The following is a 27,677-nucleotide window of genomic DNA, read 5'->3' as shown; positions in this document are numbered from 1 at the left end:
TTCGGGTCGAGCTCTGGTCGCATGGTGAACGACAACGACCGGTGGGGTGTTTGGTCATGGTCGTGGTCCGGCTAGTGCGCGCCAGAATGACCAATTTTTACAAAAAAGTTAATGAATTGTTATTAATTATTTTTTTGGGTCTTGTTTTTTTATCACACATGAGTACATTTAAGTATTTAACCAAAATAAAAATAAAAGAGGAAAACTCTGTCTCCATCCTCTACACTTATGAAAAAGAAGCAAAAAAGGTGTTGTGTGCAATCGTGGTTAAACTCACCAATGCCATCAACTTCCACCCAAGCCGGACAGCATTTTTTTTTAAGGTGGGCCCTTCACATTAAGCCACACATTAGTAATAAGCTTAATATAACCTACACATGTACGGGATTTGAACCCGCGCATGTAGAAATAGTCAATAGTCAATTTATGAACTACTTAGCACCAGTGGGTTAGCATTATTTTACCTACTTATTTAATTGAAGTCGTGGGGAACACTGAGTTCACAACAAAACAAACCAAATCCATACCACAATTAGGGAGTTATAATGACGTTTTTAATATTTTCAAAAACTAGTTTTAGGGAATTTTCCATATAGGGAATATCAATACAGTATTAGCGAAATTCCCATATAGGGAATAAGCTATTACCATAGGGCTCATGGTAGGACCTGGAACTGGGACTGATTTACTTTTATGTTTTGAGGTCCCCAGAGGCCAAAAACACTACGGTATCCGTTCAAAGTTATATATATGATTTTATTTAGTAGTACCATAAAACATTTTATACAAACACATTTTTCATTGCAGGCAATTTAAACTGAAAAGAGTTGTAAGTATAAAAATCAAAATTCACTTTATCTACAGGTTTAATGCAACCGGAAAATCAAATGGAGATGGGTTGTCTACTTTGGTATTCAAGGGTCAACGGTAGCCCTTTAAAACTAGCCAATGTTAAACTGAAAGTGTTAGTATGGGGAAAAAATCAACCAATTAAGTTACCAAAATCGTATATTAACTTATAAATTTTTACATATGCGCATTTATAATTGAATATATAAATACAAAACAAAGGATGACCAAACACGTTGTCTAGCAGCGAAGGGGGACAGCAGAAGTGTGAGACGCAGCACAGATGTTACGTTAATGTACAAGTGTTGGGAGGTGATTAGGCAGTTTTCGCACGTATTGCCGCTCGCTTTCCAGTCACAGCCTGAAACAAACAACTTGGTTAGATCTCAGAAAAGTGCTTTCCTTGTGGGTTGTTAAGCTCACAGCTATCCCCGGCTACTTCCACCTGTTGGCCTTTTGTAGCACTCAACTTAGGCCAAACCTTAGGCTCTTAGCTTAACCCATTGGCATACCAAAATTGCACAACCTGATCACACACAGGGATTTTTTTTTTCTCTCTTAGCCGTCCACAAAACCAGCTATAATTTCCTTATCCATTTTTTATTTTGTCATAAATTACTGTCTTCCTCCTTAGAAAGATTAGGAAACAATTCTCAAATATCTATACACCAGTGTTTACACTAGATTGTAAATTAGACAGTCGCCGAATTTTGACACAAAGCATATCCTAAAACCCTCTTGTTGTTATTAGTATTTTTCTCTTCCAAAACAGTTTAAAGACAACCAAAGAAATTAAAAATAACTATTGCAGATGCACAGAAAATAATTATTGGCCTGACAAGTAATGTTATCTATCAGAATAATGTCAAACTAGTAGCAATGTCCCAGGACAGAACAGTTCCGTCTGAAAATGCTTGAGCTCATTAGCGGTAGGACGGTAATGTTCTGTCAAAGTTTGCCAGTGGATTCTAAGTTTAGCCATTCATTTATTTTTACACACACTTTATTACTTTAGAAAATCTAGACACAAGACCTTTGGATTTTCATTTGAAATATTTTATATAGCTTTGATTTGCTCAAGAAGGTTGTTATTGTATTATTTTCTTACTCATGTTAGTCAGAGAAATTATCTTTTTGTCTTTTTAAGGATATGACCTTAAAAAAATTGCAAAAAAACATTTTATGGTTTTATTTTGTAGTGGATACATGTACCTACCCATATACTCTTTGACAAACCTTTCCAAAGAGCAGTTTTATTTACTGGATACTGAAGATCATTTATGTGCTGTACATTTGATATAATATTTTTTTAAGACTCTTTGTGATTTATTTTCACTCAAGTCAAAAGAACTAAACCAAAGAATGAAAACCACAGAGGTATGGTAATAACATTTTATATAGCTTTTTCAGGCTAAATACTTTCAACAAAGAGGAAATCGCCTCTTGATTTTATACCATAGAAAACCCTAGACATGAACTAAATAGTCAGATCCCCATTGAAACTAGAAGATTTAAAAACCAATTTAAGTCCAAACAACAACAATAAGACAACTATAGACAACACTATGAAGACTAGACTATTATACCTTATTTATCATAACTACAGTATATTAAGCTAAACAGAGGGCTTACACCTCTAGTCTAAACCGTTTGAACATTCCTCGACCATTTACCCTATTTCAACACGGATTTAACAAACAAAAAATTAAAAATAAGCTGAAAATCAGATGTAGGCCTACCTGGAAACCAGATTTGATGCTGGCCACAGAGCATCGGGAGCCGCAAGTCTCACATTGCAGGAAAAACAAGCGAGTGTCCTTCTGCAGGATGGTGTCGGGGGATCTGCACGTGTGACAAGTCACGTACTCCTTGATGTAACGTCTCAGCACATTCTCTATCTGCTTCTGCTGAAATCTACATAAAACGTAAAACGTTATACACTGTCAAAATGAAAGCAGTTTGATGAAAGGTACAGTATGACAAAAATAAATACCGTGATCACTCTGTATGAAAATGTCTTTTTGACCCTTGCTCATTTTCCGACCTCGGCTTTGGTCTTTTAACTTAAGCTGGAGTTGAGAATAATTACTTTAAAACATAATAATATACACTATTATTGGATTAACTTTTGAAAAAAAAAACTATGATTGTCAAGGATTTTGATTATATTTTTTAGTTCCAATTTGGCCTTAGAAGAATATTTCATTCATAATTCATGTTATTTCACAATAGTACTAAATACAAACAGTTCAGTCCCAATCCAATTCTTTCAATTCCGTAGACTGGACAGACTACACTAAGCTAATCAGTAACTTTGTATTAAATTCCCTTTCTAAGGCCATCACTTGCCATTTTATTTTCACTTTTTTAAATATCAGTTTATTATTATTTTTGTTAAGCAAGCAGCAGTTTTTGTTTTATTTATTATTTTGGACATTATTAAATTCAGTGTTACAAAGAACTAGGAAACTACGGAACTAGGTAACAGTGCAAGTGAAATCATCTCCCATCATCACAGGGGCGCCCCTAACTACATCCCATCGACCTCCGGATGTCAAAAGGTGCGTGCATCTAAATACTAGCCCTACAAAATTTGTCTTTTTATTGAATTTTAAAAGTGACGTATTCAAATTATCCCACAATGATCTTAAACATTTTTGTTTCACTTTTTTTTACTCTACCTACCTTAAAAGTTATCTTTTGTTTACTAACCTGCCCTTGATGATGAGTTGACTGTTTCCGTCCACGGAACCGCTAGTTCCCAACTCGGCCAATAAGAAGTCTAACAAGTGCTTCGGTTGTCGATGTAACCTATCATACAACACTTTTATAAGAGAATAGAAAGCAAAATAAATACCACGAAGGGTAAAATACTTGGCTGTTAATTGCTTTGTAAGTGTGTAAAAAGACAACAAACAGTGTAAAGATCTAAAAATATCAACAAGAATTGTATAAATTATTTTAGACAAGAAGAGATAAGGGCTGAGATAGAACAATTGGTTTGACAAGGGATTTCTATGTTCTAAATCCTGTGCACTAAGTAAAATATATTAAACTTAAACTAAACACTTAAAAGAGAGATAATTAGACCCTATTGTAATAATATTTCAAATCAATTTAAATGCATACATGGTTAAGTTTCATGAAATTTTGTTCATGTGAAACATGACATAAGACGCAGTGTCCCACAAGCTACAGAAATTTTGATTGTGGTCCGTTTTATAGAATTCAAAAGAGGCCTAGGCCGTAATGGGTAAGTTTGGACAGAAGAAAAGTGGAAAAAACAACAGAGGCCTTACACAATTATATGATGGACTTCATAAATATTTGTACAGTACATCTGAAATAATCTTTCACAATTGTAAAATTACAATAAATCAAAAAAATTTGCAAACAACTTACGTTTTACAGATTTCTGTAAAGTTAGCGAAGGATGTTTTCTTGGTGCCGATTCGCACGACCTGTGGAGGCCGCATGACAAACTTCTGTTTCTTGCCAGCGACCATGTCTGGGTTCTTGTCTCTCATGATGTCAAACACTCGGGTGAGCAGCTCATCGTAGGTGTAGTCTCTGTCGGAGCCCAGCCAGGTATCCTCCGCTGCCGCAAACATGACAAAATGATTGTTAAAACTAAAACTTTGATATATTTAAAGAAAAAACATATAGTACACATTCTTGACCAACCGTAAATAAACTGCCGCTTAGATACCTGCTTCCGTTTGTTCAGGTGAAATCAGAGGTCGGTTTATCTGCAAAACTGGCTAGACCTGACAGGTTAGTTAAAAAAAAAAACAAAAAAAAACAGTAATATGAACAACAAAAACCTGCTGACTTTTCGACCCTTTTTTAGGCACCAACCTAAGATTAGTCTTGCGAGGGTTAGTTAAAAGAGGGTTTACGTAGCTGGGTTGCTGGAAAGTTTGTATACTTGCCTGCCAAGTGATGCAATAGTTGCCGATTCGATCCTGAGAAAGATCAGTTGTTTTATGATTTGAAACTAGACCCAGCTGTCCTTGAAAAATGATCCTTCTAGCTTAAGATAAGACAAAGGAGGATATCAGCTAGCTTTGCTTGAAGTGTAGGTAGGCCATAGATCATACAGAAGAGGCAATAAGCACACAACATTTTGTCCCCTGAGGGACTTTGTCAAGCGTAGAGAAAGCATCCAATACTTAACAACCAAAGGAAACAATAAGTAAAGTCATTTCACTCCTTTCTACACTCACCATGCATTCATATTAAAACTTATAACCAACATAATGTTAAGATAGATATAAAGGAATAAGGATAAGTTTATGAAATAGGCCTATGTTAAGAGAATGAAAAAGAATAGAGATCAGCCAGTAGCTAATACAGAATAAAAGAACACAAAACATAATACTGATATTTGGTCCTCCTGATTTAGGAGCTCTTCCTAGAGTAGTAAATAAAGACACATGATCCTACTGAAGAAGTCCTACATCTGAACAAAATATCAATAATTACGTTTTGTGTTATTTTATTGTGCATCGATTAGCCCAAGGACTCTAATATTTTTAGGGTAACTATCTGGAACTATATTATAATTTTTAAAAAATCCAGTCATTCTCTCTCTTACTACATAAACAATACTACAAACTCATAAGCTACTACTCAACACTAGTATAGTGTTGCTGAATGTGTGCATGGTAAATTAGACAACAGTTGACCAGACAAACTGGTTGAGAAAAATTGAACAAGGAAATTCTTACCAGGCTCCAGTTTTCGCTCAATTTCAGCGCAGCATGTAGGCGAAATAAGCAAAGTTAGTGAACATCTAATTTTAAACAGCAGAGTGAACCAACATTGATAACTTAATAGTTACACAAATATTATTTACAAATCAATAATTTGTTGTTTTCTAACAGCTTTTATATGCGTGCAGAAATGCTGTGCATGCAACTAGCGTTTTCTTGTTGTAACTGTTTTGTCTGTTGGGTTTCTTGTTGCTGCTAGTCACAGTTGCAGTTCAAGTTACACAATTAGGAAACTAGTGGGCTTTGGATTAGTAATTTGTAATTTATGTAACTATAAGATACGGTACCTTGTAATTTGCCTTCGACAATTACTTAGCAGGTCAAAACAATTACTTAACAGGTCAAAATCCAATAGCTGCCGTTAACTCCTTTTAACCCAATATGTTGGTGTAGGTTAGGTTAGATATACGGCATGTAGGTATTTCAAAAATAAGATAAATTTTGTATAAGTTATGAAAAAGAAACAACCAACCTAACCTAATTTTGGTCAATCGAATTACTGGACTTTTGAACGTAAATAGACCAAAATAATGCATTTAATCCTGTGACAAGAAGGATGCTTTAGAAGCGTGAAATTTAAAGTTTTGTTCTAAAATAACAAAAACAGACAATACAGTTATTCGCCTAGTAAAACAAGCATAATATCTCCCAACCGTTACATTACATTATTTACAAGTAACAGGAGCTGTTCCTTGACATTCCTGCACCCAGATGATTGATGATCTTACATCCCTAATTTTGATTTTTTTTACAGTATGAACCGAGAAGATGTTACACTACAAGCTTAACCATAGCATTTTGTATCCATACAGTTAGTTATAAATATAGGAGTTGACTTAGTTATGACAATGCGGAAAAGCATAGGAAGAAAAATGTAACTCTGTGATCAAATTGTAGCAAATTAAGACTAGGCCTATAGTATGTGAGTAATAATTTCTCTAACAGCCATTAAAAAAGAAAAAAAATAGTTATACTTTACAATGTACAATACCTAAGTGGGTGGAAAGTAACTTTAAGCAATTAATAGTATATAGTTTCCAGTACTTTGGTATTATACGGACCACACCTAACGACCACTTTATTAGTTTAACCTAACCTAACCTAAGGTTGGTTAGGTTAGGTTTAGGGATGGTCAAGTCTCGAAATTTCGGGAAATTTTCGGGAAATTTTAAATCTCGTTACACGAGACGAGATTTTTTTTGGCCGAGATTTTTATCGAGACGAGAATTAAAAAAAAAAAAAAAAAAAAAAAAAAAAAAAAAAAAAAATTTAAAACGCCTGCAGAAAGTCAATGCAATACCCGCAATACAGGAGCGTGTTGTAGTTGCGTTTCCTTTGTGAAGGCGTTCTTATTTAATTAATTCTTCAAATGTAAATATTACTTTAATTATTTTAATAACATTTCAGAAGTTTTGTTAAGTGTTAGCAGTGTGAGGAATGTTTTATTACTATAAAAAAGTCAAAACAAGTAACTATTTTATAAAAATTAATATTTTATTTTATGATTTATTTTATTTTAGGATAAGGTCTAGTCTTCAGTTCTATCCTAACTGATATCACTATGTTTCCTCATCGTAGGCATTTTTAATAATTTAGGCGTGATTAATAAAAAAAATGTTATGCTGATGTTTTTTAATAAAAGATTGTAAATATTCTTGCCTATTATCATTATTTTTCTATTTAAACAGTCATCTAACAATGTTACAAAATCAGGTAAAAATTCTGAACGTGCATTTCCCGTTGTGTATGAGAAGGGAAATCCCGTCTCGATCTCGTCTCGAAATTTTATGAGAAATAAAAAATCTCGTCTCGTCTCGTCTCGAACTCAAAATCCAATCTCGTCCATCCCTAGTTAGGTTAGATGAGTTTAGAAATATTTTTTTATTAAAACTAATTTAAAATCTTATTTGGAAGTCGATTTATCGGTGTGATCAGTATGATACCAAAGGACCTAGTTTCCTACTAAACAACGTATCTAGGCCTTAATGTATCCAAAACTTAAAGACAGATTGCTTTAATACCATGGTCTTTATCTCCCTGATCCTTTTCCTTCTTCTCTTCTTCAGCTACAAGTTCGTCCAGATCCTTCTTCTTTTTCTTTTTCTTCTTTTTGGTCGAAAAGTCCATATCAAGGGATAAACTGTCCTGTAAAAATATGAGCACACAGTTAGAATTTTCTAAAATTTAAAAGTAAATTATTTTGGTTACACTATCATCTCACTAGAGCTCATAAAGTTTTAATTTTTCTTTCTACAATAGAATTTCATTATGTTTCAAGATCATGAATCTGACTATTAGTGGGGAGGCAAATTTAGTAAAATATGTAAAATTCCAAAGTTGGCTCACCCCGAAAGGTAACCGGTGAACACTATGCTAGATGATATTGTATAGTAGTAGAGATGATATTTTGACCGGTGTTCACTCTGTATGAGTGGGACTCTCTTTTCTGGACGCCATTTTCCAAAATGGCGGATGTCACTGTTTGATCTTTGTATAACTCAGGCAAAAATGAACCGATTTTGATGAAATTTGGTATAAACGTTTAAACTTACATTTATTCGAACGGGTTCACGAACCAGCATGATCTGATCATGGGAACGGGGGTTTATGGGGGTTTTATGGGGTAAAGATGGGATTTTCTTATTCTTTGCCCCCAAAGTACAAAATTTTCCTATTTTTCTCTAAACCATTTTAAAGAACTTAAAAAAACAAATAATTTAGTATATTAATGCATTTACTGGAAAGCATTTTTGTACCCTTATTGGTTACGGAGAAAATTCAAAAAAGTGTTAATTTAAAATTCCCATGTTATTCTTATGGAGGATATCGTCAACTCTTGTAGTTTGCTTGTTTATGGATATATTTTGATCATACTTGGTGAACTTATTTATTTATACTAAGATATTAATATTCTACTAACATTCACACTTTATTAGCCTCCCTGTAACAGCAAACCTAGGTACTCGTTAAACCTAATGTTATTTAATGGAAATCCACTTAGTCTGCAGGTTCGCTGTGACGGGGGTATTTTATTCTTGACATTTCTTCCTATACCTAGTGGTTCAGGAGATATAAGCAGTTAAAGTTGGGGTTTCCTCCATGTTAATTAGATTGATCCGTTTTAACTGTCAACCTAATCCTAATGTATTTCCTGTGCTATTTCGTTACACTTTTGACTTGATATATAATATCAAATCTAGATTATCAGGCACATCTCAGATTCGCCCGATGCGTTAAAATGCTTGGTATGCGGCGTCTTGTCTGCCAATTGAGCGGAGTGAGCATTGATATAAACAAATAACCTTATTTAAATTTAATTTTTTTTATAAAAAAATATTATAGATTACAAAATAAAAACATGAGTAAATGTTATTGATCAATAAACCTCATGAATTTAACCCATCGTGATAAGCAATTGCCATCTCTTTTTTCTTTACTTACCATTTGCTTCTCTTATTTATGCTTTTCACTCTCTCTATAGAAAATGGCTCAACATACAAGCCCTAAATTGTTCTTAATCTTGACAATTCTACGTAATAGCCTTGACAAGTCTACCTCAGCCTGATTTACAGTACATTCTTGAATGCAATGTACCGAAATCGATAGATAAGATTCATTGGATATTGCCTTTGAGAACGTTTTACACCATACTGGTGGATAGGCAACAAACAACCCGTTGTACAATGTTGGTCCAATTTATTTTTCAAAAAATAAATGTGTGGGTCAAATTGTACTAAAATGCATATTTGGAAATCTTTTAGTTAATTTTCTGTTTCGGTAAATTTGTACATGAAGCTACCGTACCTATGCTAACACATTACATATGCCTGTAGTAGTCCAAAGATTACTCTGAAGTATCACACGACAACCTTTTTAAATGAAGATGTATTTGTAAAGGGCTTGGCATATAAATTACAACATGAATAAATCATGTACATTAATAATAAACTACAAGAAAATTATTAAAACCGATATAAAATTAGTTTCAGTATTAGGCTACACCATTTAATTTGAGTTGTAGAGACTGCACTGTGTTAGTGTAAAACCTATAGAATTGGATTAGTAAATTAACCTGACATAAACATGTCAACATGCGGTTCTGTTGGCTGTAACAATTCTTCTAATTACGTGAAAGTAGAAGGAATATCATATCAGAGGGGTATACGAGTTATGACCATCGATGTATAAAACTATAACATAAGTTAGTTTTATATGTCGATGGTTATGACTGGACTTCAGTACGAATGTGATGCTACGTGATCTGTGATTTGCCGCTCTGTTCAATCCGAAATTTTTACAAAACTAAGCACGATAGAATAAAGTTAAGTACAAACAGTAAATAATTTATGTTTAAAGAAATATTATTGTAATAACTGATAATAATTAAATAAAAGTTAATTTAATGTCTCATTGTATTGAGGTCCATTATTTTTAAAATAGAAGATAAATTGTGTAATAGAAAAGTGCGAAGGCCCAACGGGATGCATTAGGGTGACAGTTAAAACGGATCAATCTAATTAACATGGAGGAAACCCCAGCTTTAACTGCTTATATCTCCTGAACCACTAGGTATAGGAAGAAATGTCAAGAATAAAATACCCTCGTCGCAGACTAAGTGGATTTCCAATTGCCTGATTCGTTTTTAAATTAATTCAATTTAAATAACATTAGGTTTAACGAGTACCTAGGTTTGCTGTTACAGGGAGGCTAATAAAGCGTGAATGTTAGTAGAATATTAATATCTTAGTATAAATAAATAAGTTTACCAAGTATGATCAAAATATATCCATAAACAAGCAAACTACAAGAGTTGACGATATCCTCCATAAGAATAACATGGGAATTTTAAATTAACACTTTTTTGAATTTTCTCCGTAACCAATAAGGGTACAAAAATGCATTAATATACTAATTATTTGTTTTTTTAAGTTCTTTAAAATGGTTTAGAGAAAAATAGGAAAATTTTGTACTTTGGGGGCAAAGAATAAGAAAATCCCATCTTTACCCCATAAAACCCCCCATAAAACCCCCATAAACCCCCGTTCCCATGATCAGATCATGCTGGTTCGTGAACCCATTCGAATAAATGTAAGTTTAAACGTTTGTACCAAATTTCATCAAAATCGGTTCATTTTTGCTCGAGTTATACAAAGATCAAACAGTGACATCCGCCATTTTGGAAAATGGCGTCCAGAAAAGAGAGTCCCACTCATACAGAGTGAACACCGGTCAAAATATCATCTCTACTACTATACAATATCATCTAGCATAGTGTTCACCGGTTACCTTTCGGGGTGAGCCAACTTTGGAATTTTGGCCATTCGCCTCCCCACTAATGGATTTTCATTTCTCTATACCACTGATTCTTGAATATTGGTATCTGTATCTAGAATCGTTTGTCAAAAGTCGTTACCAGTCCCCAACTGTCTGCGAAGATCGCATGGTCAAAAGTTCTTGTTTTTGCCGCAATCTTGGATGATGATGATAAGAACCAGAGGATGATGTCTAGGGTTTAGGAGTTTTTGAGAACTAATATAGGGTAGTTATTGAATTAAATAATCTAACTACAAAAATGCTCTTCTAAACACCTGCTCTTGTTATCCAAAACAAAATAAAACCTAATTGAGAGTAAAATATTTGTTGGACTAAGGCATGGTCATGATTTATCAATATCTAAAGACCCATCAAGTGACAACCGGTATGCCAAGCTGCTGCAGGAGTGTGTCTTAAACTTAGTACGGAGAGTCAATTTAATCTTTCAACTCGCACATATACTTTTGGACAATCTGAAATCAATACGTATTGGCCTACAAATAAGTGTATACCTCAATTGCCTCCTCATTTTCTCCTCCCTCCATTCCATCTTCTTTCGTCTTGCCAGTGGTGTCTGGCAGGGCTCCATCGAGTTCTTCTAAATTAAACGCCTTCTTTTTCTTTTTTTTCTTCCTTCCAAAATTGTCTAGATCTAAGTTATCTGAAAACAGACACAACACCACATTGATTAGTTATATCGGAATAAAAACAGAAATAGAATGATGGGATGGATTTTATATTGGACACTGAATTAGACATCCAATCTATATAGACCAGCTGTCAACATTTTTAGCGAATTTCCCTATAGGGAAGCTGTAGGTGGCAGGATAAGACCTAGACCCGGGATTGATAATAGTTTTTAATTTTGATGTCCCTAGAGGCTAAAAACACTAATTCGTTCTAATTTGTATATATATTATATATACGTCCGTGAACACAATAACTTGAGTAGCCTAATTTTCCTCAGATTTTGTTAAAATTTGGCTTAGAGGTGTAGGGCAGGATATACTTAAGAATGGGTTCGCAAATCATCATGATCGGAATAGGCCTATGGCAACGGGGTGTTATGGGGGGTTTGATGGGATAAAAATTGGGTTTTTTTAATTTTTTACGGCTCAAAACATAAGATTTCCCAATTTCTCTTGAGACCTTTTTAAGAGCTTAAAAAAAGACAAATAATGTAGTACAGTAGAGTCCCGCAAACTCGGCACTCGATAACCCGGCAGTCTGGATAACTCGGCCATCACCTGGCTCAGAAAATAAGTGATTTTTTCAGTCCGAGTTAAACATGCACTCAAGCCAGCTCAAGTCAAATCATTTACAGCTCGTACCAAGGATTTGTTGTACTATATCTGATGACTTAATACTGACTTTTAAAGTAAATAGAAATAAAAAAGGCAATAAAAAAGCTTAACAATTTTATTGTTCTTATTTTTAACCCTAGTTTCTGATAACCCGGCATTTCACAAACTCGGCACCCTTCCAGTCCACATTACGCCGAGTTTGCGGGACTCTACTGTATATTGAAGTGTTATTAAATACAGTTATGTTATTGGTTACAAAAAAATTCAATAAATAGTAAATTTAATTAAAATTCCCATGTATTTCTTATGGAGAATAAGTTAACTGTCATAGTTTGATTGTTTTTGGATATATTTTGATCAAACTTGACAAATTTATTTAGGTACGGTAAGCTATTCATATTTTACTAAAAAAAAAAAAAAAACACACTTTATTACCCTCCCTTTAGCAGCAAACCTAGGTACTTGTTTAACCTAACGTTATTTAAATAGATTTAATCGAAAATCCTATCAGGTAAATAGAAATGCGCTTAGTCTGAAGGTTTGTTGCGGCGAGGGTATTTATTTCATTAACACGTTCGCTACTGACCGCTAGATGCCGGGACGGCACCAGGAGCTGAACTAACGCTCGCCGCTGCGTAAACATTGCTGCCGATACACTGAATTACAGTAAAAACAACAGTAGTTGTAATAATATACTGTTACCTTCTAACGTTCCAAAATGGACCATTTTGGAACGTTAGAAGGTAACAGTATATTATTATTAATAACTGACGTTCCAGTAGTAGGAATGAATTCTAACAGTAGTTGTACTGGATGGCAATGTTCTGCAACAAAACTGGCTTTGGACATAGTACTAAGTGATTCAGATAGATAGCAGCACTACCCAGGTTGCAGTCGGTAAAGTAGTGTCGCTATCTAGCAGGAAAGAGGTGGGACAAAGCCCTGTTCTAAACGACCCTGGTGGTGATTTTGGGAAACTATATTTTTTATTGTCAGAAAAGTACGTCCCCACGAGTTGCAAAGAAATATAGGACGCTCGTGACGAGCTGGCTGATCCATGGTAACGTTAAACATCAATGAACGGCGACGTTCCGGAACGTTCCTAGCTCCTGGCGCCGTGGCCCATTTGACGTTGTGGCCCGTTTGACGTTCCGGAACGTCTGTAGCAGCGAACGTGTTAAAAGAGAATATACTAGCCTATAGTTGTGTGAGACAGTCACAGAATGTGCTAAAGGGTGATTCTCGGTGTGTTGCACGGGACATTCAGACAACACTTTTTTATATAAATCAATTATAATGACTTTAAAGTCTGATATTGATGTTTGGAGTACTACATTTATGGTCATAGATTGTACAAGTATAGATGAATAAGTTTCATAACTTTTACTTTTTTTGTAGCAATGGTATTAGAAGCGTGTTGCACGGGACTCGTACGAAGAGCGACATTCACTTACCTTGCTTGTCTACAATTATTTCTGTGAATTCTGAGATAATTTATTATTGTTAATTTGATGTAGATATTCTCGATGGATTTACTTAACTAATAATGTTTTATAATGGGATTTTTATAAATCGGTTACTGACTTTTTAATCATATTTGATAGGCATGTCGTGTGTTGCACGGGACGTGTTGCACGGGACACAAAACGTTCTTGGGTGATTATGATAGGGGTAATAATAATAATACCCCCGCCGCAGCAAACCTGCAGACTAAGCGAATTTCCATTAACCTGATTGGATTTACACTAAAATGCCTTCATAAAAACAGCACATTTATTTCCTACTAGCTGTGTACCCGTTCTACGCACGGGGATCTTATAATATTCAGTTGAAACCTTCTTATATAACGAACAGCAGTTGGTTTGCATATTTTAAGATATGCTGGCCAAACTATTATACATAGCTTCATTTTATGTTGTTTTTTGTTGTTCCGGATCGGTATGACAATCAATAAAAGGTTAAATTACCTCTGTGTCTGCCGGTCGATCCTATAACGGTAGGCTTACTTTTATTTTTACTATCTGATCTCGTTTGCATGGCTCAATCACGTCCTGGTTGAAGTTCGTTCGCTACGCTCACTCACCTGTATGTTGGAGCTCGTTCGCTGCGCTCACTTTCCTTCAGGTTAGCTCGTTCGCTACGCTCACTTGCCTTCAGGTTAGCTCGTTCGCTACGCTCACTCGCCTCCAGGTTGCAAATTAGCTGTTGTCATAAATGTAAAAGAAATAATAGTGCTAGTGCTGCACCCTGTTGGTAATCCTTGTAACTTTAATGCTATTGAACATCACAGAACAGAACCAACTTGTTTAATTGAAACAGCTGTTAAGATTCAATAATTTCATTTCTCATAAGGTTAACATGGGCTTCCAGAAATTCCACGTCAAAAATCGACAAAAACTTGATTTTCAAGGGTTTACTGTTAAATATCTAACTGTCTCATATTCGATGAAATACGTCTAAAACCATCTCATATATGTATAGTATTTGGAAAATAAGTTTCAGGCGGGACAGTGCTATAGTTATTGAGGAGTAGTTGTAATAAAGTGCGTATTTTAGCGTTACCAAGAGAATGACAGATAGACAGACAGACAGACAGACAGACAGACAGACAGAAATTGAGATAAGGTTTGATTCGGTTTCTCTGACCTATGAAATGTAAAAATAACCAAAAAGTTCATTATTCTAAGCAATGTACAGACAAAACTCTAATTTTATTTATATAGATTTAAATAGAATTAGTTTAACGAGTACTTAGGTTTGCTGCAACAGGGAGGGTAAAAAAGATTTTTTTAAAATATAGTTTAGTAAGAAATAAAAGTATTTTCCAAAATCAATCAAAATATGTTCATAAACAAGCAAACTACAACAGCTGACTTATTCTCCATAAGAATAACATGGGAATTTTAAAATTACAATTTTTTTGAATTTTCTCCGTAACAATTAGGCGCATAATAACGCTTCAATATACTAAATTATTTGTTTTTTTAAGCTCTACAAAATGGTATAAAAATAAATTGTGAAATTTTGTGTTTTTAGGGTCAAAAATGGGAAAAACCTATTTTTACCCCATAAAACCCCCCATAAACCCCCGTTCCCATAGTCCGATCATGCTGGTTCGCGAACTCGTTCAAGTTTATCCTGCCTTACACCTTCAAACCAAATTTTATCAAAATCGGACAAAAATTACTCAAGTTATCGTGCGGATGGACACATATATCTAATATATAAAATTCTCGTGTCACAGTGTTTGTCTGCAAACTCCTCCGGAACGACTTCACCGATCGTAATGAAATTTGGTGTGTAAATTCTGTAGGTATGCGAATCGGACGTAAACTATTTCCCGTTTCGAAATTCTTAAAAGGGCTCCACCCCAGTGGCTCTGGAGTTTCCCATGTTAACCTTATGAGAAATGGAATTAATGAATCTTAACAGCTGTTTCAATTAAACAAGTCGGTTCTGTTCTATGATGTTCAATAGCATTAAAGTTACAAGGATTACCAACAGGGTGCAGCACTATTATTTCTTTTACATTTATGACAACAGCTAATTTGCAACCAAAAGGTGAGTGAGCGTAGCGAACGAACTTCAACCTGGAGGCGAGTGAGCGTAGCGAAAGAGCTAACCTGGAGGCGAGTTAGCTTAGCGAACGAGCTCCAACCTAAAGGCAAGTGAGCGCAGCGAACGAGCTCCAACCCAAAGGTGAGTGAGCGTAGCGAACGAACTTCAACCAGGACGTGATTGAGCGATGCAAACGAGATCATCTTGAAAATTAAACGTAACGGTACTTTCTTTCCATCGGTCTGTCTTAGGGGAAACCTATAACTTAGGCGATACGAAGTTCGCCGGGTCAGCTAGTCTAATATATAAAATTCTCGTGTCACAGTGTTTGTCTGCAAACTCCTCCGGAACGACTTCACCGATCGTTATGAAATTTGGTGTGTAAATTCTGTAGGTATGCGAATCGGACGTAAACTATTTCCCGTTTCGAAATTCTTAAAAGGGCTCCGCCACAGTGGCTCTGGAGTTTCCCATGTTAACCTTATGAGAAATGGAATTAATGAATCTTAACAGCTGTTTCAATTAAACAAGTTGGTTCTGTTCTATGATGTTCAATAGCATTAAAGTTACAAGGATTACCAACAGGGTGCAGCACTATTATTTCTTTTACATTTATGACAACAGCTAATTTGCAACCAAAAGGTGAGTGAGCGTAGCGAACGAACTTCAACCTGGAGGCGAGCGAGCGCAGCGAACGAGCTCCAACCTGAAGGCAAGTGAGCGCAGCGAACGAGCTCCAACCTAAAGGTGAGTGAGCGTAGCGAACGAGCTCCAACCCAAAGGTGAGTGAGCGTAGCGAACGAACTTCAACCAGGACGTGATTGAGCGATGCGAACGAGATCATCTTGAAAATTAAACGTAACGGTACTTTCTTTCCATCGGTCTGTCTTAGGGGAAACCTATAACTTAGGCGATACGAAGTTCGCCGGGTCAGCTAGTATATATATATATATATATATCTCTCTCTATATATAGATATATAAAAATTTGAACGAATGGTGTTTTTGGCCTCTGGGGACATCAAAATGAAAAAGTAAATCGGTCCCGGGCTTAGGTCTTACCATGAGACCTACGGTAATAACTACTTCCCTATAGGGAAATTCGCTAATACTTCCCTATAGGGAAATTCGCTAATACTTCCCTATAGGGAAATTCGCTAAAAAAGAAAATTTATGAACATTTAGGTTTAAATTTGTATGTTGTAACAGGAAAAAACATTTAAACTGAGATTTTATTAAATTTTTCTTCAAAAAAGTTATTTAAATGGGGTACTCCTAGGTAGCCTACAACGTGGTTTTTATTTAGAAATTTCGTATTAAATGTTTTCTCTCTTCAATTAAGTTTGATACAAGTGACACACATAAATTATTAAGTTTATATATTCAATGACATGATCAAAATGGCAAATTATAATTTAGTTATACTGTTTTACTCTTTACCTGAAAATGGCGGGAAAGTGGCTGAGAAGTTCCTGATATGTGGGATGATGTTGAAGAAGTCATATTATGGACTAATGGACCCTCGAGTAAGAACAGATATGTTGTATATTTGTGACAACAACTAAGCCTCCAGTTTAAGGAACCATTTACATGGAAGTATTTTGCTACTTCCCATGGAAAGGGAATAGTTGACGGGTAGGAGGGAGAATAAAATCAATTGTTAGAACTTCTGGACGTCATACATATGTAAAAAGAAAGATGCTCCAATAGTTCAAAATGCTAAAGATGTAGCAAAAAAGCTAATGAAAACACAAAAATCCATTTGATATTAGATTCTGAGATTCTCAGAGATGATTCAGTCTGGATTAAAGGAAAGAAAGTGGATGGGATCTCCAAAGCACACGTTGTACACTGCAACGGAAGAACCTTTACAAAAATAGCTATGAACAGATAGCAGAGCAATCACATGCTAGAGGTAATAGGAATCAATTTTTCGTTTAGTTTTTAGTGATTCTGTGAGTGAACAAAGTAATGAATGGTCACAAATAATAATTTTTCCGAGGAAGAGTTAAATTATGAATTGCCGGAAACTCAAGGAAATCAAGTGAAAACTAATGTTGAAGTTGACAATTTAAAGAATGGAACATTTTTATTAGCAGAATTTAAAGGCACACAGAAAAATGACAGTTACAGATACTTGTGTGTAGCTGAAAGTGAAGTTGAAGAAGATGGAGAAGTGAGAGTGATGTGTCTTTAAAAGTGTATGGACAGTACGAGGAAGAAATTTATTCCAGATGAGATTAACAAGTCTTATATTGGATTTGAACAGATATTAAAGCTTTTTGACACCCCACAATTAAAATTCAAGGGAGAGCGCATATTTTATGAATTTCCACAACCCATAGACATTTTTAAGAAAGCACAATTTTTTATAGACATTTTTTCTAAGTTATCTTACAACAAGGACTTTTTCTCAAAAAAGTTTTACAATTCTGCAATTTAATTTTGATAAGAAATCTTATAGTCCTGTGTTAATGAATGTGCAACTATTGTCTCTATTAAAAATTAAAAAGAAAATAAGTGGTATCTATTCATAAACACCACTTCAGTTTAATTGTCCCGAGCAACACGTGTTGCACGGGACACTTTTTAAATGTATTATAAAACAAAAAATAAAGTACATAAAAAATAGTAAACTACATTGTTGCCTTCATTTTATATTTTATCTTTATTGCCTATTTCAAAATCTATTTAATATTTCTTTTTTATTTTACAAAGGTTTAACAAATTATATTTTCAATTATTTACTAATATAACTTATTTCAATTTATCGTCTCATCTAACTATAAACATTTTTACTTAAAATTCTGGAAAAAAGTTACCATTTGACTGTAATAGAACTTGCCCAAGTTTGAAGCTTCATTTCATGAAAAATAATTTTTTATTTTAATTTTAAAGACTGGTTAAGGGAGATTTTATTATTGTTTTTATAAAAAACAATATTTTAACCAGTTTTAATCAATTCTTGAAAATAACAAAGCAGGACCACTTCCCAGAGAATCGCCCTAAAGTATCTAAAATTCTATTTTCTAAAGCCTATTAATTTTTTTTGTTAACCAAGTTGATGGGTTATTTAAGCTATAACAGTTGCTTTAACTCACAATAAGTTGTTTATTTAGTTTGATTTGATAAAAACTTTGTGTATTCGACAGAAGCTAGTAATTTAGATTAGTACAATCTGTTGGTGGCTGATGAAAAAAAACTCACAACAAATTGAGATGGATGTTTTAAAGTTGTACCAGTAGGCCTAGATACCTACTAATACAACTATACCAACATCTCATTTTGTTGTTAAAGATTTAAGTTATCGGTATGCCTACTAGAACAAATGTTTCCGTGTGGGATGAAAAAAAACCAAAGTCAGGAAAAGATAGATCGGCCTATGTTGTATTAAATGTTCTAGACTACAGTACCTTATAAAACCTAGGAGAAAGTACAAACTTGAATTTTAACAATTTGAGTCATAGCTAATAAAAGACCATGTCAACAGGATTTTATGTCTAATCAACTGTAGACAAATATCGTGCAACTTGTGTTAAACTTTAACTAAATAAAATCTGACATAGGCCTACACTAAGCTTGTCATTAATAGACTAATGAATAACTTTTCTCCTGTTTAAAACGATGCTCAAGAGTGTTGTTGCTATCAAAAAGACGATCACCAATGTAACCAAGACCACAATATATGGTCACTGGTGTTACCATACTACAATATCAGGAGAGGAGAGTGTCAAAAATAGTAAACACAAAAAAATAAATTGAAAAGTTAAAACATCGTATCTTGTTGTTACTGTCAATGACCGATTCCCAAATAACATAAGATAATAGACAAGTCAACGCTTATGAGACAACCATAAGCTCAGGTATTTAGGGGGGAGGGGATAAGAGCAAGGAAGAGTGGGGAACGGCAAGTACTGTGTGGAAATTCCTACCACACACTGCTCAGGGTCATCCTTCACCGTGAGCGTTGAAGTACATGAGCATGTTGAGTACATGAGGCAAGGAGGGCGGTGCGTAACTTTGCCCTAGACACCACCACCAGTGCTACACTAGACACCACTTGAGTGTATCGTTGAATCCTCTGCTACTTACTTCTCTGGGATTAAAAGGAACAACTTTAGGTATTTTAATATAGGCTACAGCCTTGGCCAATTTCAATGATTGTTTTGTTGACCTGCTAAATTTAGAAAACAAGAAAACATTAATTTTGAACCATACCATCGATGTCCATGTCCTCAGTCTTGGCTGGTTCCATGTTCTCCTTGTCCGTAGCACTGGCATCAGCACCATCCCCATCTACACCACCAGTTCCCTCTGCCATGGCTGACTCAATATCAAATGTGGTCTTCTTTTTCTTCTTCTTCTTTTTGAGAGAAGGATCAAAAATCTGAAAACATCAACACAATTATTAGGGGTATACGTAAGTTAAGTCACTTATTTTTAAAACAACAAGTTATCTTGTAACGTGAGAAATTTTTAGGATTTTGAGGAACAGTAGCAGGCTTAACTTACCTGAATGGGAAAGAGCCCTTAGTAATTAGCACAAGAAACATGAAACATTGGACTATTAAGTTAAACTTTATTTAGCCTCCCGGTACCCTACCTAACGCAACTTAGTTAAGTGTTGTGCTTCTTGTTTCAGTTTGAACACTTTCCCATGCAGGTAGGCCTAAGACTGCTATTCTCACTAAGAACTTAGGTCCTTGTGCTTTGTGATTGTACTTTTTTACGAGGAAATTGTAGTACCGTATTACAATGGTTTCAAAGAGAGAAAATACTAATTAAATTCTGTAACTAAACACACTATAGAGCACGGTAAGTTAACCAATATTCTTTTCATTTGTCAGCTAAACTTCTTGTTTACACGCTGTAAACCTTGACTCTGGGGTTCGACTCATGGAGAATTCCCCATACAGGAAATGTAGGCCTATATATTAGCCTTGCACTGTTAATTTTAAGCGGGCCATTCCAATCATGCTCTGCAACCGAAGTTCTCATAATTTCTATAACCTTAAAACAACAAAAGATTGAGACGATCCAACCCAAGCTAGGTACTACCATGATGTTTCCTTAGTGGCGAAACACTGTCTAAGTTAGACCACTTAGTTAACTGTTGATTATACCTAATATTTCAACAACACAGGTCAACCCCAAAATAAAGTGTGTGGTTCTAAAAAAACTTAACTTCCAGGCTTCAAAACATATGTAGGCGTACCGGTATGTGCAGATATGGCTTTCAGTTGTTTTGTAATTTAGTCTCTCTACGATAGTTGAATGCAGTTTAAAAGTATTGTTAAGTTAAGTTATTGTTAAGTATTCTTGTTGTTAAGCTTAGTTGGTATTGTTAATTGAGGCCGGTTCAAAGTGTTACACTTGACATGAAAATAAAAGCCTAAGAATTGGAAACATTTAAGTTAGCCTCAAAGTTTTGGAAAATCTTTAACTTAAAGTTGGTTAAGTTAATGAGGTCAATCAACATAGTACCTATAAGTTATTTCCCGAGTGGGAATGCTTTTGAAGCAGATAGTCTAGATAACAACAATTTTGTAGTATAAAAAATCACTTTTATTATCCCAATGTGAGGGGAAATGTTTGAACTATCATTAAAATGACAATAAAGGTTTAGATTCAGCGGGGCATTAACTTAACTTAGATGTATGGATACAAACCAAGTAATACAGTCATTCCATTACTCATTGACTGGACCTACGCCTAAAGAAAACACACGCAAAACCGCAACTTTTTATTTTGCAGTTGTGATGAGGAAAATGGATTCTAGGCCTCTTTAGATAAAAACCTAAACATGAATTATGCCATTGTGTGTGATAAAACTTACTGTGTAACATATTAATAGGCCTTTGCCTGTGATGCTACAAAAAAACACCCTATTTAATGGTTCCATATGGATAATAATAGGGCAAGTGAGGTGGCAAATTGAAGATTCAGGACAAGATTATAAATCTATTTTTTAGACATTTGAGTCCCTTATTTAAAAATAGAACTTAATAAACTATGAAAAATAAACACATTAGCATTTGAACTAGGGTAGGTGGACCATGTAGCCTATTAGAGGTCTGAAAAAAAAACACCAAGACTAGGCCTTAGTTAGGCCAATGACCTAAAAAGCGGACACATTAAAAAGTGTCCAAGGCATAGTCCAAGTTGAAACTTATTTTATAGCTAACTTTATAAAAGTTTTAATACAGGCCTATATATTTTTTTAAAGACTTAGGCTATGCATAAGAGTTGTAATGAAGGAAGTAGGTGTGGAGCGGTAACCCTAAAATGAGAGTTCACCAACAAAATTAACCTAATTATAAATGGTTGTAACATACCGACTCCTCTTCTGTCATTATGGAGATGTTTAATTTAAAAAGCTAAGTAAAAATTCTAAATTTCTCGGTCTGAATTACAGTAGCTTATGTTGGCAAATTAACATTCATTTGATATTGACAACATCTATTGCATCAGCCAAGCAGAGTTCGAGAGAAATCGTCATCAATCGGCAGCATCGGCAGCAATCCTTGTGGTGAAGGAAGCAGACCAAATGTGAAACATGGTAGCCAAACGTTGATTTTGAGAAAATATTATCATACTAGTAATAAATATACACTAGGAGGACTTGTGCGATTTCTTACGAAAAAATATTGAACTGTCTTCTTGTATGAATACTCCATTCAGTTGATAAAATAGTTATTATATTATTAGTGAAATAAGTATAATAAAATTATACTAATTTTATGAGAATGGTTTTCATGATGATATGGATGATGGGTACCCAACAACTGGCACAAAGTTGTTTGTCTCTTGCTCACTATTGTGAGTTTTAAAGTATGGCTAGTTCTTAAAAATCTTATATGTTCATCTTGGGCTTTGAATAAACTATCCTTATGATAATCCTGACTTAAGAAACAGCTAATCTCAGTCAGTAACACAGCTACAGCTACACAGATCACAGTCACACCATTGATTCTACATTCATCCCTCGCATTCAATTTCAATATTTGGGTTTAAATACTCACCTAGGTGGCGTCCCCCTTCTAATTGCTAATGCAAATAATTGTTAATCAATATGAAAAGTCTCAGTTCCCAGGATTTCACCATTATACAGAATACCGGAGCACTTGGAGTGTCGCCATAAAATGGGGGGCAGCATGAGATGATAAAAACAATATGGAAGTCGAGAAACACATTCTAACTTTAAACTTTAAATCCAGGCAAATGTTTCACCAGATTAGCTATTAAAATAATGGTTTAGAGGGAAAGGCTTTGGAAAATGTAAATATAGTACAGGGTGAGGTAGCACCCCGATTTTCTGTCGTTGTCACATTATAGTAAAGCAACAATGAACAAACAGCTGTGTGCTTATAACATCAATCAAACTATGAAATTTTAGTAAACATTGTGCCTGGCGCTTGTAACAACACTGAGATTTTGATGTAGGAACCTATTTTTAAAATATAGTGATTCTTATGCAAACACTCAGATATTTTTTGGACCACATTCCATACTTGGTCAATATGCTGCTGTTCCAGATTGGAAAACAATAGGGAACGGGGTAAAATTATTTCGGGGATAACAGCTTAAACCATGAAAACATTCAGTGGGTGCCGCAAAACTCTTTGTACACCAGCAATAATGTTGAAAGAGTGTGAGTCGCAGTAACTCTCAAAGTCCAAAGAAGTTTGCCAGAATCCTTTCGTCGTTGGAAGCTTTTGTGTTGGCTCTTTGCTTTCTTTGGGGGTTCTCCCTATAAGCTACTTGAAATTTAAGGTTTTTCAAAGTTGCCCTAGAGATTTTTTTTAATTTACAAAAAACCAAAGTGATTCCTGAAGAAATGCTGGAAGGAGTATTCAATGGTATTCAATGGCATTTTGAAGTGACTGATTCGAAAATGAATGTAGAGTAGGACAAGGACGTCACTTAAAGGATTTTGTTTTCAAGAAATGGAAAAATGACTTTGTTAAGTTAAAATGGCAAAATATAAGCTGTGTTTCCATGTGCTATTGATTTGTATAGAGTAAATAGTATTGAATTTGTACATTATAAAATGGGGCGCTTTCATTGCCTCACCCTGTATATAATTTTTATTGGTTTCAACAGAAGGTTAACATCAGGCTCAAATATCATAAGCATGAAACTAAAAAGTATAATGTATTTAATTAATGTCATCACATTAAAATCAGGAATAAATCTACTGTATTGTAAAAATTAGTAGGTTTAATATAAAAAGTATGTATATTATTTAGAAAACAAGATACAATTATTCAGACTACTTAAAGTTAATAACAAATTTCAATATGAAGTATTTGTCAACATTGGTGAGTTTTAAATCTTAATAACAGTCACATTGTATAATAATAAGAACATATGGTGAAAGTAAATTGAATCATTGTTGACAAACTAGTGTTTCCTAGGATATAAAGGAGTTGTGGATATTTTTCAGTGAAAATAGTTTTAAATTTATAAATCTTCAAAGACCATCAGTGCTTAATACCATCATCTGCAATGGGTGGTAAGTATATTAAGAGTACATTTGATAATATTTATAGTTCTCTTTTTTGATACTAAATAAATCCATGTACCTATATGTAGGATATCAGTGATAGGTAATGTTTGATACATAAATAATTGGGACTACTACTACACTGCAATTCCTCCCAGTTTACAAAATTGTGACTTAAAAGATGAACTAAAAAAATACTCATACTAATAAAAGTAAACGGATTATGGATATTTATAGGCATGCACTGTGGATACGATACTCCCTGGTGTGGGTTCCGAACTAGTTAGTACTACGACTTTCCGCAGTACTATCCAGCTAATTAGACCATATAATTGTTAATACCAAGGAAAAATGTGGTTCCGATTCCACTATAAACTGTAGGTCCATTTTAGTAGCCATTAGCTGTATGGGCTATTAATTAACAGCTGTGTCTAAGAAATATGTCGGCCTTAGTCACTAACAAGACTACAAAGATCGCGCCACTCATCCTACACTCATCACCATTCATACTTGGCTTAAAATACCTACTTTGTATGGTCGCCACTTCATTGAAAAGTAGAAAAGTATTAAAGTATTAAACATACAATTGACTCTTTCAGCCCTAAAGATAAAATTATCTTGTTTAGTTATGCCTATAATTATACCTAATGTTTTACTTTTACCCTTAACACAAACTTATAAGTTTTAGGTAGACTCACACACCCAGTAAGAATAAGTCAAAATGGGCCATATATGCATGTTTAGAGGGGCAACTGATAAAAGCATGTATCTTGTTACCTTTAACCCAAGCCCCCACCAGTGGTGCTTACAGGGACCTTGGGTCTATAGTTGAGGTTGGTTGGACATATATAAGACATATTTTTTATTTACTTACCGCAAATGTAATAGCATGTACACTGCTAATCAAGATATTATTTAATAATGTGCTATCAATTACAGCTTGTTTTGGGAAGAAACCCCCTGCGGAAGAAAGTAATGGTGATCAACATGAAGGTGGAGAACAAGATCAAAGTAATTATAAACAATCTTTACTAATCCCAAAACAATTATTTGAGGCAAAGATAAAAGAGAGATGAAAGATAAAAAGATGAACTTTGGTATAGAATTTTTTTATTGTTGATAAAGTTCAATGTTGTGTTTCTAGCATAATTGAGAGAATTTTTTTTTTTTAATAGGCTAACATAAAATATAACATTGGTTAAAGCACTTAAACAAACTTGAGTCTATGAACAAATCATAATTTTACAATTCTTCTTTATTTTACTTAAGACTCATTGAAAATTATGAAACTACATTATTCTGTCCAAATGTAAACTGATGTGGCATAATATAATGAAAGAGTGTGAGTCGCAGTAACTCTCAAAGTCCAAAGAAGTTTGCCAGGATCCTTTGTCGGAAGCTTTTGTGTTGGCTCTTTGCTTTCTTTGGGGGTTGGGGGTTTGGGGGTATACAATAGAGATAATTTGGAATTTCATACTCTAATTTCATGGTACCAGTACCAGTAGCAAAGATCCGAATAGGGAAATTCGCTAAAAAATTACTGAGTGACCAAGGTAAAAGAGGTGGTTTTTAAAAAGGACCAGTTGTTGTTTTGTTTAAGTTCCTTTTTGTCCACACATGCTATTCTAGTTATAGTCTTAAGTACAGTACTTATAGGAGATTTCACCCAGGGTTTTCAGTGTTGTAAATAAATATTGATTAATAGGTGTTAACTTTTCATTAAATATCCTTAAAATCCACCAAGGTTATGGGGGTTAAGCATGTAAATGCGAGAGGTAAATAAATACATCACAAATAAATCATACAATTTGGCTACCTTGGTGTGTGGAGGGGGGGGGGGGGTTGATATAACATAAACTGAAGTAAGTCATCCTAGAAACATTTATACAACTCATGGATATAGAATTCACTGCCTCCTGGCCTGTATATCAGAATTATAAGGTGGAGACATATTTTATTTTAATGGTAAAAAAAGTATAATTACAAATTCAGTGGTTAATGTGCATTTTTATATCATTTTCTTCTATTTAACAGAGTAATATTGTTTTATTTTTGTAATGAGCTTAACTGTGACTTAGTTAGGTTTGCAACTGTTTCTTACCAAAAATAATTGCTTTTAGTGAAAATTTATAATGCCTTTTGGTTTTGAAACTATGGTTCTTACTGATAATCCAACATGGCTCAAGTATGTAAGTGATTTAGTTTATTGTAAACTGTCTATTTGTTACAGTGTGTGCTGCAAAAGTCAACATCCGCCCGACTCGAGTGGCGACACCGTACCTAACTTGGTGGCGGTGGATGCAGATCATGACTCCGCAGTTGCAGCCCAACTGTTCCTCAGCCTCCTAGAAATTCCAGCCATGAAATCAATGCAGACACAGTTAAATTATTGTTAATCAATTGCTGAGTGAGATTAATGCCTGTTATTAAAAATTATTGTCTCAAACACTTTTTAGTTTCTATTTTAGATAAGAATCTACAACAATAATGAGATCTTAAAGGTAAATCAATGGTCACTTGGATAAATCCACTTGGTTCAAGTAATGGTGGATAAAAAATGGAGCACTCTAAACCAAGTGCTGATCTTTAAAGTACTGTTGCACCATTTTATTCTAAGTATACAGCCTGACTGCGAACTTGTGATGTACTCTAATCTTCCAGCGCGGGAATGCTCACAACATCAGCTAGGAAAAACAGGCTGCTTATTTAGTATACAAGACCTTCAGAAAAGCAAGAATAGGAATGTTGTTCCCACACATTCCCGTTTCATTACACCTCTATGTGGGAAATGTGGGAGGTATCAAGGATTTTTAGTAAAACAATTAACCATTAATTTTTAGTAATTTCTAACATTGTTTCTTATGCTTTCTTCATCATTGAGGCTCTTAGTGGTCTAGGAGGTTTGACAGAGCCTGCAAAATCTGAGTTTGAACAATAACTGATACGGTTATGACTTATTTCCTGCGTACAGAAACAGAGTACTGTATGAAAAATGTTTTTGACAAAATATCTCCAAAACTCATCAAATCTTTTACGGTAACTGTTTTTGCCTAAAATTCCATATCATAAATTAATTGACATTGGAAGATTGATGATTATTGGTTTGACTTTGACTGATGGTTGGTTACTTTCCATAACTTTAAGCATATTACAGATCTTAGTGGAAAAGTTACTGTAATGTCAAAACTAAGCTGTCAAACATTTCATGGTCCATCTAGTTTTGTCATAATGTGGTGTGTGTCTACGACTCTAGTTGAAGTAAATGTGGATAAACTATGTGATGAAGGTCGATGATTAAATCCATCTTGTCTGGCTATGATTCTTCTGCTGCTAAATTGCAATTATATGAAATAAAAATTGACTTGCTGCTTTC

At 34.5% G+C, this 27,677-nt stretch overlaps 1 protein-coding gene and 1 long non-coding RNA gene across 3 annotated transcripts; one reads left to right on the top strand and one right to left on the bottom strand.

Moving 5' to 3' along the window:
• Positions 1 to 990: 990 nt before the first annotated feature.
• LOC129005424 (eukaryotic translation initiation factor 2 subunit 2-like) lies at positions 991 to 22,263 on the bottom strand. The gene is made up of 8 exons (XM_054434312.1): positions 22,134 to 22,263; positions 20,017 to 20,185; positions 11,450 to 11,598; positions 7,646 to 7,769; positions 4,252 to 4,447; positions 3,562 to 3,660; positions 2,589 to 2,763; positions 991 to 1,210 (listed from the first exon to the last, which is right to left on the bottom strand). Exons 1-8 carry the CDS (start codon positions 22,149 to 22,151, stop codon positions 1,166 to 1,168), a joined length of 975 nt encoding a protein of 324 aa, XP_054290287.1. The 5' UTR covers positions 22,152 to 22,263; the 3' UTR covers positions 991 to 1,165.
• A 1,698-nt stretch (positions 22,264 to 23,961) lies between these two features.
• Positions 23,962 to 26,750, top strand: LOC129005425 (uncharacterized). 2 transcript variants are annotated; one of them, XR_008491825.1, is made up of 3 exons: positions 23,962 to 24,119; positions 25,244 to 25,315; positions 26,535 to 26,750. It is a non-coding gene; the product is annotated as an uncharacterized LOC129005425 (long non-coding RNA). The 2 variants fall into 2 exon arrangements; XR_008491824.1 differs by lacking the exon at positions 23,962 to 24,119 and adding an exon at positions 24,167 to 24,313.
• Positions 26,751 to 27,677: the final 927 nt, after the last annotated feature.

Source organism: Macrosteles quadrilineatus, unplaced genomic scaffold, assembly GCF_028750875.1.
Source record: "Macrosteles quadrilineatus isolate MER2022 unplaced genomic scaffold, UCM_ALF_1.0 Scaffold_21__1_contigs__length_2333173, whole genome shotgun sequence".
In the NCBI taxonomy this organism is placed as follows: domain Eukaryota; kingdom Metazoa; phylum Arthropoda; class Insecta; order Hemiptera; family Cicadellidae; genus Macrosteles; species Macrosteles quadrilineatus.
This window is presented reverse-complemented; position numbering and strand designations above follow the sequence as displayed.